Source organism: Stegastes partitus, unplaced genomic scaffold (assembly GCF_000690725.1).
Source record: "Stegastes partitus isolate 25-593 unplaced genomic scaffold, Stegastes_partitus-1.0.2 Scaffold1051, whole genome shotgun sequence".
In the NCBI taxonomy this organism is placed as follows: domain Eukaryota; kingdom Metazoa; phylum Chordata; class Actinopteri; family Pomacentridae; genus Stegastes; species Stegastes partitus.
The window spans coordinates 2,348-14,595 of record NW_007578782.1 but is presented as its reverse complement, the minus strand read 5'-3'; the positions used below and the strand labels follow the sequence as shown (position 1 = coordinate 14,595).

Below are 12,248 nucleotides of genomic sequence, written 5' to 3'. Positions count from 1 at the left end.
GCGGTGCAGCTGCAAGAAGAATGCGGTCACGTGCATTGCATGCAAGAGCTGAGAAGGAAGTGGCTTGGTTCTCGTGTGAAACTTTTCTGTTTCACACAGCTGATAGTTTATCTTCAATTGTTTCCTTCATACAAAGTGGACATATTTCAGAGACAAAGCAACAAGTGTCAAAGGGTCAGTGCTGGATTTGAGGATGGGACACACTTGGCTGTCCGTCCTGTTGCTACCCTGTGAGTACTGGCAACTTTTCACCAACTTTATTGCTTCGTACACATTGACAGGCTTTTTGGAAAGTGACTTATTTCGATGTAGAATCCGAGAACTGTGTGAAATCATCACAGAAAAACAATATTGGTTCATCAGCAGTGATAATTTGATGGATTCTGTGCATTAAACCGGTTTAATATTCCCCTGTGAATGCCAGTTATTCATTATAATAATATCTGAAGTTTCAATCTTTATTTTAGTGCTGAATACACTCTTCTACGATGGACACGCTCAAGGTAGCTGCTCAGTTTTACTTTTTTTTCATTCATGTCATTCACTTAGGTTGAGTCTTTAGCTGTCAGTCACATTATCTTCTGTGTTTTATTCTTATTTTTTAGTCAGTGTAAACAGTGTGTCCACAGATATTGCAGAGTTAAACAAAATGTGGTATGTCAGTACGTGTTTGTGTTGGTGCTAGATGCTGCTGTGCTGACGACTGATCCCAACTGGTCCACTTTTTTCATCGGAGAGTATGTCACCTTCATATGTGACATGAACGAAGAAGAAGGTGACCAGTGGATGTACAAAATTAACAAGGATGGCCAAGAATATGTCGTAGAAAACACGCATCAACGGTACACACTCGGACGTCTGTCTACACATCACAGTGGTGACTATGAGTGCATTGGTCGCAGGAAGAGCTCAAAAAACACAACGAATAGTAATACTGTCTCTTTAACTGTTTCAGGTACATCCATTTATTTCATCATCCTTTTTTATTATTTACTATGTGACACAGCACACATAGAATTATTATTATTGTATAATTTTGAAAAATGGAAACTGACCACTTTTTTTTACTTTTCCAGCTGTTATCAGGAAAAAATGCTAAAAAGCTCAAAGACTGTCATCTGAAATAACCATGTTCTTTGGTGTGCAGTAACACCTGTTGCAGATGGAATAGACCAACTATAATAAGAAAAGGGAACATGATTTAACTCTACGCATCTAAAATTTTATCTAATTATAGCTGGCAGTTGATATTGTTTCCTCTGTCTAAACCCAAAACAGGACAGAGCACTGTGGAAGTAACATCTGTGTGCATCTTTTGGTAGTGCAACATATTTGTGAAGTGTAAATGCAACTTTTTTAGACAAGACAATAAAGAAGCTGTTGTAATGCGCTTATTGAGATTTTAAACCAGAAGGTCTCTCACTATGTTGAAACATATCATTGAAATATATTAAATTGCAGTGAAAATGATCATTAATTGATATAAAGTGTTAGGTTATGGCCAATTATATTTTTGCTTTTTCAAATATGAAGATGATGAAGAATTTAAAGTTAACAAAACAAGAAAACAAACCTAAACTTCTATTTTCTTCTGTAGTTTTCTGAGTCATTGCCGTGAGAATAATTGCATGTTTGGTTTTTTTTACCAGCAGCTACACCCACGGCCACACTGACACCAGGAACCACAAACACATCAGTAGGAGGCAGTGTGAAACTGACCTGCTCTGTGCAGAACTCTGTTGGCTGGATATATGAGTGGCTCAAAGTTACCCAGGAAACCTCTGAAGTTGTACTGAATCCGCTTGAAGCAAATGACAGAGATAACAGAGTTCTCAGTGTATCACAAGGAGGCGTCTACCAGTGCAGAGGAGGAAGAGGAAAACCAGTTTTCCACACTCATCTAAGCGATGAGGTCACCGTTAGGATCACCTGTGAGTTCAGTCACTTTGTTTGAAATGTGCCTGCTTTTATGATTACTATTAGAATTACTGATGGCACCTGCAATGCTTTATTTGCTAATTTCATGTTTCTCTTTGACCAATTGTTCATATCTGGTTGGAACAGTTTCCAATGAGGCGGTTTTAACATCACGCTGGCCTCAGATCTTCAGTGGTGAAAGAATCACTCTGACATGTGAGATCATTGGAGGGGAAACCACCACGTGGGTGTACGAATGGAGAGGAACCAAGTCCTATATACACTGGACAGCCAATAACTACTACATGTTCAAGGTTTCCGAATCCGGCAGAGACTACATGTGTAGGGGTAGACGCAAAGATGACCTCTATTCATTAACTGAGTGGAGCAAAGCCGTCTCATTGTCAGTATCACGTAAGTCACGTTTGTTGTCTTTTCAAATCAAATCAAATTAAGTTTATTGTCATTTACAGTACATACAAGCAATGAAATAAAGAAGTGTTTGCATATCTGGATCAGCAGTTCAGCATTCTGACAGCTTGTGGAATGAAGCTGTTGATGAGTCTGGAGGTTCTTCCTTTAATGCTCCAGAAACATTTGCCTGATGGCAGCAGTTCAAACAGTTTATGGAGAAGCTGTGAGGAGTCCCTGACAATGTTCAGTGTCCTGCTCCTGCAGCAGCTCTGGAGAAGTTCAGAGCTAGCTGCCTGTCTGTCCGCCCAGAACAATGTCGTCCACTCCATCTGTATGGCCGTCTGGGATGTTGTCATGGAGCCATGTTTCTGTTAAAGGAGACACGCAGCAGTCTTTCCACTCTCTGCAGGTTTCTCCCAGCAAACGTAGCTCGTCCAGCTTGTTGTTGAGCGATGATTCTGCTGGTCTGGAGGGTTTAGCCTTTAGCCTAGCATGGATCCCGTCTCTCTTCCTCCTCCTTTGATTACGTTCGCACCGTTTGTGCTTCCTTCTCTCTCGGGTAACTGGTAGTCTCCGATCGGACTCTGTGTTGGTGTAGTATGTCCAAATCATAACCAGCACGTCGTGAGTGGTAGTCGAACCCACGACCACTGCATCGTATATAGCCCCTGTTCATGGGTCGCCCGCTCAACTGTCTTTTTATTAAAAGATTTTTTTTTCTTAAATATAAAAAGAGGGACATTTGTCATGCATTTGGAACCAAAAATACGTCAACTTATCAGAAAATGTATTGAACATAGTATAAAGTCTATAATGAATACCAACAAATACTTTGCACATATTCTTTCTTGGAGTTCAATGGACCCTGAAAAACTTCTACATATGGCAACATGGAAGTCCTGAACAGGGTTAAAGAATATTTTTCCACTCATGGATGAGATACAACGTTCTTTATTGAATAAAACTCAGGTGACTCAGGTGGTCAACACTTGGTGCAGATTCTGACAAAGCGCTCTCCCAGAGGGTATCTGAGCCTTTTACCAGGTGGGAAGACTTGAGTCTGAAACTGAAAAGGAGGTAGACCAGAAGTAAAATGACAGCGGCAGTTTCTACTGCGTAGGTCAGCAGAGCATGGGACAGTCAACAGTGAACATTGTACCACATGTTTTCTGTTTCAGTTAACTTGTTGGGTAACATGAACCACATAATTTATTACATAAAGATCTAGAGCAGTAATAAATGAATGAAAGTACGCTGGCCATGACAACATTATTTTTAATACCAGGACGAGGTCCATTATGTTTTGTTTTGTTTTTTTACCAAGTTTCTCCAATGAGACAATGACAGTGATTACCCTTTTATTTATCATTATCATCATTATTCTAAACTCACCAACAGGTAAACCAAAGGCTCTATTGAAGGCTGACGTCAGAGACATTCCAGTAGGAGGCAGCGTGACCCTGGTCTGCTCAGTGAACCAATCATCTGGATGGGAATACTTCTGGTACAGCGATAAGAAATCCTCTGAACCCCTGAGCACAAAAGATGCAGCTTTCCGTTCAAATGGACGAATCAGTGTGTCAGAGGGAGGACTCTACTGGTGCAGTGGAGGAAGAGGAACCTTTGTTTATTACACAGAGGACAGCGATCCAGTCCAAATCAGAAGAAATGGTGAGTTTTCAATGTATAACAAATGTTTTAAAAAGTTCTGTGAGGATTAATGAATGCCGTTATTAGATTCTGAAGTCATTGTGGTGAATGTTGACTTAACCTGTTGTCTTGTTTCTGCCTGTGATGGTGGTTCTTGAAGTTGCCAGTTTCAACATAAGTGGCCTCAGATATATAGAGAAGAGACGAGAAGTCTTAAATGTGAGCTCCATGGAGGAGAGCTATGAATGGAAATCTATCAGTTTAAGCAAACCTCTGAATCAAAATAAATTCTGCTCCTTCATACTACAATAAAGAGTACGAGTGTAAATGCAGAGCAAAACCTGCCCAACAGTCTTCAACAGTTTGGAGTGATTCCTTCAATTTGACAGTACTCAGAGTCACATTATATTTCATCAGTTGTGATCATTAAGCTGAATCTCTTCAGTAACATATTGTCTGGAGCACAACAAAATGCTTGTTGCATTTATTTAGACTGACAGAGAGAAACAATGCCACAATGTAAACGTTGCATTCATTCCATAAACAACAATAGTGACATGTTTCATTTTGAAAAAAATATCTTTCCAACAGAAACCAAAGCTGTTCTCACTGTGTCTCCATCATGGCTGACTCCTGAAGCCTCAGTAACCCTCAGCTGTAAGGTTGAACATCCGTCCACAGGATGGAGGTTCTACTGGTATAAGGCTGTTCCTGATCTATCAGGCAACTCGTACCGTTATGAGCTGCTGCCTGGTAGCACCAGCGGGACTGAACAAGATTCCTACATTGTTCATGGACAGACACAGACAGCAGGATATGCATGTAGAGCTGGAAAAGGAGAGCCAGTGTATTATACTGGTTACAGTGAATCTAAGTTTGTCTGGTCTGGAGGTCAGTCTGCATTTCTCTTATTTCTCTTACTGTTCAGTTTGGTCTTTCCAGCCTGCTCATGACAAACAAGTCTTAAAAAATAAAGAACATCTTAAGTTTTAATTAATTAATTAGTTTTATTGTGTACATTTATATGTACCCTACTGAGGATTAAATGGTGTATAGATAATGGATGGATGGATGGATGGATGGATGGATGGACATTTATATGTTCACAATGGAATAAATGTACTTATTGCTGTGACCCAATGACATTTCCTTCTCATGCTAGCATCTGGTCAAACTTTTTAGTTTAAATTTGGGTTTTTTTAACATTGTTGTTGTTTTTACTGAGTTTCTTCGATAGTTTTGTACAGTCCACATGTTTATTGTAAAACAGTTACATTGAAATTAAACGTCTCTCTTTAATTTAAAATCAGACATTTATTAACTTATCATAATGCATTTGCTAGATTTGTTATTTTTCAGTGGAAATGTATTCTTTCCTTAGTATTTAATTTTTTTATTGAACACGGTATGTACTAAGGTTTGATTGTTTATCATTGTTTGTTTTGCAGATCTTCATTCAGCAGCATCTCTGACAGTAGATCCTAACACAGTGCAGCACTTTCTCTCTGATTCTGTTTCACTAAGTTGTGGAGGAAACTCTTCTGAAGGGAGAGTGAGCATGTTTACTGAAGATAGCGTTCTGCAACACTGTCCTGGATGGAGAACAATGAATGGATCAACACGTATTGTTCATAAGATACAGTACGGGAAAACAGTGTACTGGTGTGAGTCTGATTCAGCATTCAGCAATGCAGTAAACATCACTGGACAGTGTGAGTTATTATATTTTTCTATATCTGTGTTATAATAATTATGTATATATTAATCAAACTAACATATAATATGTCCTGTTAATTCAGTCTAAACTGATGTGTGCTCTTTTTTCCTTTGACAACAGCCATCCACCAGTATATTTTTGTTTATACTTAGAGAATGCTAACATTATTTTCTACTGTTGTGAACTGATATTTCTTATATGCAATTTGTCAAACTGGCCATTGAATTCCACATCACCAATCACCCCCCTGCTAAAGTTTTTTTGGTTGAAGGTGATTTGTACTACAAAAATGTTAGCTGGCAACATAAGTTGTGCTTGGTTTATTCCATCTCAAATCATCGGGGCCTTCTACTCCACCACCTTTGATTTACTGGAAACTTTTTTTTATTTTTTTTAAATCATAAACTATGGATATTTAAATAGTAAATAAAAATCAAATTTTAGCTTGATTCAACAAGTACTTTCTCAGATAATTTGTAAAATACAATTGCCTGTTGACATTTTGTCACACATTCAAATTTTTGAATATGTTTGAAGGAAAATATTTGAAACTATCAAAGATGAAAGCTTGACATTTTCCCTGCTTTTTCTTACCGTTGTTTCAGAGTATGGGTGAGTAAAAAATATGAAAATAAATAAAGCCATTTAAAAATAACATAATAAAAGTCCCATCTTTAAGCACATATTACCCAAAAGTTGATGTCTGGTAAAAGTTGGTATTTTCTAAACCATATATAGTTGCATGTCACAATAATACAAAACAAAGAAAGTATCATAGACATTTCATCACTGATTGTTGAAAATGAAATGTATGCCCATATTTTAATATATATATTCTTAGTTAAATCAGGAGAACCATTTTGAAACTTCTGGACTCTGTTTCATTTCAATTTGGACTATCTAAAAAAGTTTTTGTTTTTGTGGTAAAACGTCATACTTGCTCAATCAGTTAATTAAATATTCTATCACTATTACAGATTCTGAGACAATTACCTGCTTGTTTGTTTCTGTGTGTAAATACTGACTATATTCATGATTGAAAAATATGTTGTAGATAGGATTACAAACATGTGAGATGTGTCCTAATAATTGTATATCAGACTACACCAGCTTACATGAATATTCATATTGTTTGTATTACAGATGATGACGGTATTATCCTAGTGAGCCCCGTCCATCCTGTGACTGAGGGAGATTCTGTTACTCTAGGCTGCAAGTTGAGGACAGAAAATGTTCTTTCTGATGTGCTTTTCTATAAAAATGGCGAACGCGTCCAAAATGACAGCAGAGGAGAGATGAGCATCCCTGCAGTGTCAAAGTCAGATGAAGGTTTCTACAAATGTCAGTACTCAGAAAAAGAATCAGCACAGAGTTGGATGGCAGTGAAATGTACGTAAGAATCACAACTATTTATTTTCTTTTATTTAAGCTTAAGATAAATGTGCTCAAAATGTCACATAATTAAAATGAGTAAGTGTCATGAGACTTCTTGAAAATTGGGTTTGTGTAATGTGTGTAATGTGAAATAGAAAAGTATACATTTATTATTACTTATACATAAAGAACACAGATACGTAGCTGCTGCATACCATGAATAATTACCAGTCAATTCCCCAGTAGTTTAAAGTCTTAGTCTGTCACATGTGCTTCAAGTTACACATCAACTTGGTATTTCAGCGTGAAAGGTGTTTACTGGCTCATCAATAAATAAAATGCACATTGTTTTACTCTGACCAATGACATTGTTGAGTTGGTGAGCACATTTTACCTCATGACTGTCGGAGATTCTGCTACATTTGGTAACAAATTAAATGGAAGGAGTTGAAGAGAACTGATAGGATTAGGTTAATATTTTCAATATCTAATATACTTGCCGTTTAGTTTGATTTTGGTTAAGGGTTATCAATGCGATTTTCAGTTGACTTAGTACCTCACACTAAACCCATAGCAGTCTGGCTTCTTTTGTTTTATGATATTAGAAGAGAGAAGTTTGGAAGTGATGACAGTCCACAGTACAGTTATATTTACATGTATTTATAATGTTTGTACCTGCATTGTGGCATTAAAGGTTTCACATAATTTAGGTACCTAAAGTAATTTAATAATTGCAGGTTCTGGGTCTGAAAGCTCCTCACTTGCAGTCCCGTCTATTATTGCTCTGATTTGTGGAATTTTACTGATCATGATCCTGCTGTCTCTGCTGCTGTACTGCTACAGAAAGTCAAAGGGTGAGACCTTTTCCAGTCAATAATTTACTGAATATCACAGATAAATTCTAATGACATGAAAAAACAATTTGAATACAAAACAGTGTAATATATTTTTTTGTCTTTTTTACAGATCCACATTTTGACTGGTTGGTAAAATACTCTTCTCTCTTCTTGAACATTGTAACAGCGCTTTACCCGTTTCTTATGAAATTCCTTCATGTGCTAGGCTCACTCTGAACATCAGTCAGGGCTCTGCTAAGCATCAAACTGAGAGACAGAATGAAACTCAAGTTTACTCCAGTCTGCTCTATGGTCAGTTTTTTTGGATCATTTTTTTCACAACCATCACTTTGATTCTTTTCTTTGTTTTTTACAAAAAGGTGACACATTTGATGGTTAATTTTCATTTGTCTTCACTGACCTCTAGGTGATGCTTCTGTCTATGAATCAGTCACAACAGCAAACACTGAGAATGGTACAGTATAAACTCTGATTAATGTGGAGCTTTGAGAGATTATGTCATAGGTGACTAATTTTTATTCATCTGACATTATTGTTGCAGATGAAGCAGCCAATGATTACATTAATGTGACACCTATCCACCAGCCTGAAGTTTGTGAAGGTCAGTGAGTGCACAAAGTATCACATATACTACTGTAGTAATAGTGTGTGTGTGTGTGTGTGTGTGTGTGTGTGTGTGTGTGTGTGAGAGAGAGAGAGAGAGAGAGAAAAATAAAATATATCATCACTTTACCATGTTTTTTTTTTTTTTTTTTTTTTAGATCAGTCAGTTTCTTTTCTCTTTTTAATTATTATTATAATCAAAAAATACCTCAGTGTGTCAGTTAAGTCATTTGTAAGGACAACTGAGTTCCTACTTGAAATTAGTCTTGATAGATTTGTCCTTCCTTTGGTTCTGATAGTCTTTTGAAGTGCAACTAATGTCAAAACATTACACATTATTCCTCAAAATGTAAATGTGAACATATTAGCTGTGTTTTTAACAGAAAACACACAACATTTTTTTTTTTAAAAATGTCATATGACTTGCACAAGTAAAACTTGCACTATTACTGCCCTATATTGACTAATATTTTGTTTCACAGTTTGGCTTTATTTTCAAGTAAAGGATGGTGGACAATCATATTATTTCTCTTGCTGCTGTACGACAATAATAAAAAAAATAGCACCAATCTCACATTTAGACACAAACTGATTTCAGATCTGAGAAAGATGAAGATAATTTTTACTCTCAAGTTTAATTGTGGTCATCTCTGACAAACTCTATACTGCTTGATAATATTTCGACAGCAAATACTGTTTCACCCTCACTACTATCTTTGTTTTTCAGTTGTTCAGTTGTACCTATTGTGATTTTGTTTCAGGTCCATGAAAGGCAGAGCGTCATCAATAAAACAAGAGACTCACCGACAATAACATGAAATGCAGCGTTGCAGTTCAAACATGTTTGACAACTTTTGTACAACTGCTGCCATCCCAACATCAGACATGCAGCAGTTTGTGCGGTTTTGTTCTAGATCATATTAAAGAATTATGACCTGGATTTAGCTTCAATATAAATGGCAACACTGCTAATAGTGCTTTTACACTCATCCTTATTCCATACATTTTGTTGTAATGCTGTAGTCAGTAGTGATGTTAGGCAGGTTGGTGTTACCATCAGGCTTGCTCAGCATGTTTCAATGACTTGTTTAGACAATTATTTGCTAGAAATGTATTTGTGATCATCTTAATATTCCTTTTAATAGCTCTTACTGCTTTGTCATGTAGCATCATGTTAAGAAATTATGTGAACAAAAGCAGAGACATAATCATCAGTGTGAATTTGTTATGTGTTTGTTGCACAATGGCAAAATACATTAATACTGTATCTTTATTGTAAATAAGCAGTTGCTCAAGATATTGATACTTCAGTCTTTGTTTCATTGGTATCTTTTGTGTTTTAGAAGCAAATGTCAGCTTATTTTTATTTGCAGTAGTTGTGAAAGAAGTGTCACCCTGTAAAGTGTTCTGTGTCAAACTAACAGTGGTGTGAGGTTTTGTTTTGTTTTTTTAGAGAGAAGGAAATGAGGGTCAGATCAAATCAGACAGACAAAGAGTTCTTCAGACAACATCTGATGATATACTGATATGGAACGTCTCTGTTTGTAGTGTGTTCAGTAAAGGGCAATTATGTATCTGTGTGTGTGTGTGTGTGTGTGTGTGTGTGTATCATGCCCTACAATCAGAGACATGACACAACTGAAACTCATACATATACACCAGCTGTTTGTGTGTCTCATTGTTATGTTACAGTTTTTTTGGTGGTGGTTTTGTGTTCCATTGTGGTCAATTTCAGCTACATGTAGATGCTTTGTATCATCAGTAATAATCACTAATAAATGCTAATGACAATAAATGATACAAAACGCCATAAAGAAGACACAAAATATTGCAAATAAATCATTAAATGACACAAACAAGACAAAACGAGACACAGAACACCAAAACTAAGACTCAAAACAACATGAGATGATGGAAAACGACACAGATGGACACAAAATGACACAAATGAAACACAAAACCACACAACCAGGAGACAAAACAACTAAATGAGACACTAAGGGGGCCAACATGACACAACCAGGATACAAAACGACACAAAGGAGGCAAAAGGAAAAAGCACAACCCGAACAAGACAAAATGAGACACTAAACAAGACACAACACATCAAAAATAAAACACAAGAAGTAGCAAAATGATACAAACTGGTGGCTCTTTCTTTTCATTCTAAATGTAATTCTTGCTTATTATTTAACACAACCCTCATAACTAACTGTACATGTGACAAGAAAGCCACTGGTGGACTTGATGCACGACCTCAGTATGTCAAACTGATAAAAAGATGGAGGGAGGTAAATCCACTGAAAGGTGATAAAGGGCCGTTTACTTGTTAATCTACTTAACCAAAATACCACACTGCCTCCTACTGGTCCTACTGGATACAGAAAGACAGTTTCCTCCCAGTAATACTGGCTTGTTCAAGTAGAGACCTCACTTTAAGAGCCACACTGCTGTTGTGGTTTTGTTAATAGCAAACCAACAATACAGTGTACCAATCCGTTTAAACTTTAACTATAAGCACCTCAACTTCTTCAGACACAAAACCACTAATTTGGAGGTTCATATACAAATAATTTGCAGCATTTTTTAATCAAGGCTAAAGGTCTAAATACATAACTGTCAATACATAGCTGAAAAACACTGGCAGAGGGAAGTAAGGTGGTGACTGCATGTATCTGATAAATATGCTGCCTGCAGAACTCTTTTCCTTTGAGTGGATCATGTAGGCTGAGGCAGCATCTGAGGGAAATCTCACAAAATATTGGTTATCTGCCTGAAAATGTTCAGTAAGGCAAGTATCTGCTTGATTTATGATAGGGCTCTGTGTTATTTTATTGAGTCCTTTTTACACTTGAGGGTCTGTCTGTTCAGTTGAGCTATGATACGTCTGAAGAAATGCACTGACATTATGCTCAGGGTGCGTTTCTCAGGGCTAAAATAGATCATGCAGACAGTGCAAGAAACACACAATTTACTGTGTTGTATTCACATGAAATAATCTCTGTAAAAGAACATCAGACAGAAAACAATGAGAAAGATCACTCTGATCAAAGGAGTAGAGGTAAAAACATGATCACACATGTTTTGTGGTGTGCTGCTCAAAAGGTTAAAAGTCTCAAACTTGAAACAGTCACAAGATCCTCCCGCCTGGATGAAAACCTGTGAGCTGCTCATGTGTACTCAACGTTTCTGTTATGTAGCTGAAAAAGTAATCAGTAAAATGTTAACATCAAACAGGGAGCCAACTGAGAGAAGATTGTGGTGATGTGATGTCATCTGCTAAAACCAGTAAGAATCTGAGCTGCTGAAGTTTGAACCAGTTCGAGGTGAGAGAGTGACTCTGGGTTTATGCCAGAAGGAGGCAGTCACAGCGGTTAAGCCTTCAGAGAATAAGTGTGTAAATGACTAAATTCTGGAGACGGCTCTTAGCTGAAGGAAGCAGGATTGGGTAATGTATTGGTTTAATGGTTCAGTGCTTAAGTCTGAATTAAGGCTTCACATTAACAGTCAAGTCAAGTCACAGTTGTTCATTTAGCACATTGGAAAGAACAGATGTTGCACCAAAGTGCTTTCCAGTAAAAATACAAAAATAAAATACATTTTTTAAAAATTATGAAAATGAATTAACTTTTTTTAAATATGATTGGAGTTGCATTTCAAAAATTATATAAAACACTATGTTAGCTCACTGTAATACATAATAAATAAGCATTATT

The 12,248-nt window shown here is 36.8% G+C and overlaps 1 protein-coding gene across 1 annotated transcript; it reads left to right on the top strand.

The window, feature by feature from the left end:
- The first annotated feature begins 118 nt into the window (after nucleotides 1–118).
- LOC103367460 (uncharacterized) lies at nucleotides 119–9,953 on the top strand. Its single transcript, XM_008295486.1, has 15 exons — nucleotides 119–230; nucleotides 450–503; nucleotides 686–955; nucleotides 1,650–1,931; nucleotides 2,065–2,331; nucleotides 3,730–4,002; nucleotides 4,573–4,872; nucleotides 5,430–5,697; nucleotides 6,843–7,087; nucleotides 7,810–7,926; nucleotides 8,039–8,054; nucleotides 8,135–8,220; nucleotides 8,336–8,383; nucleotides 8,471–8,530; nucleotides 9,294–9,953. Exons 1-15 carry the CDS (start codon nucleotides 194–196, stop codon nucleotides 9,299–9,301), a joined length of 2,331 nt encoding a protein of 776 aa, XP_008293708.1. The 5' UTR covers nucleotides 119–193; the 3' UTR covers nucleotides 9,302–9,953.
- Nucleotides 9,954–12,248: the final 2,295 nt, after the last annotated feature.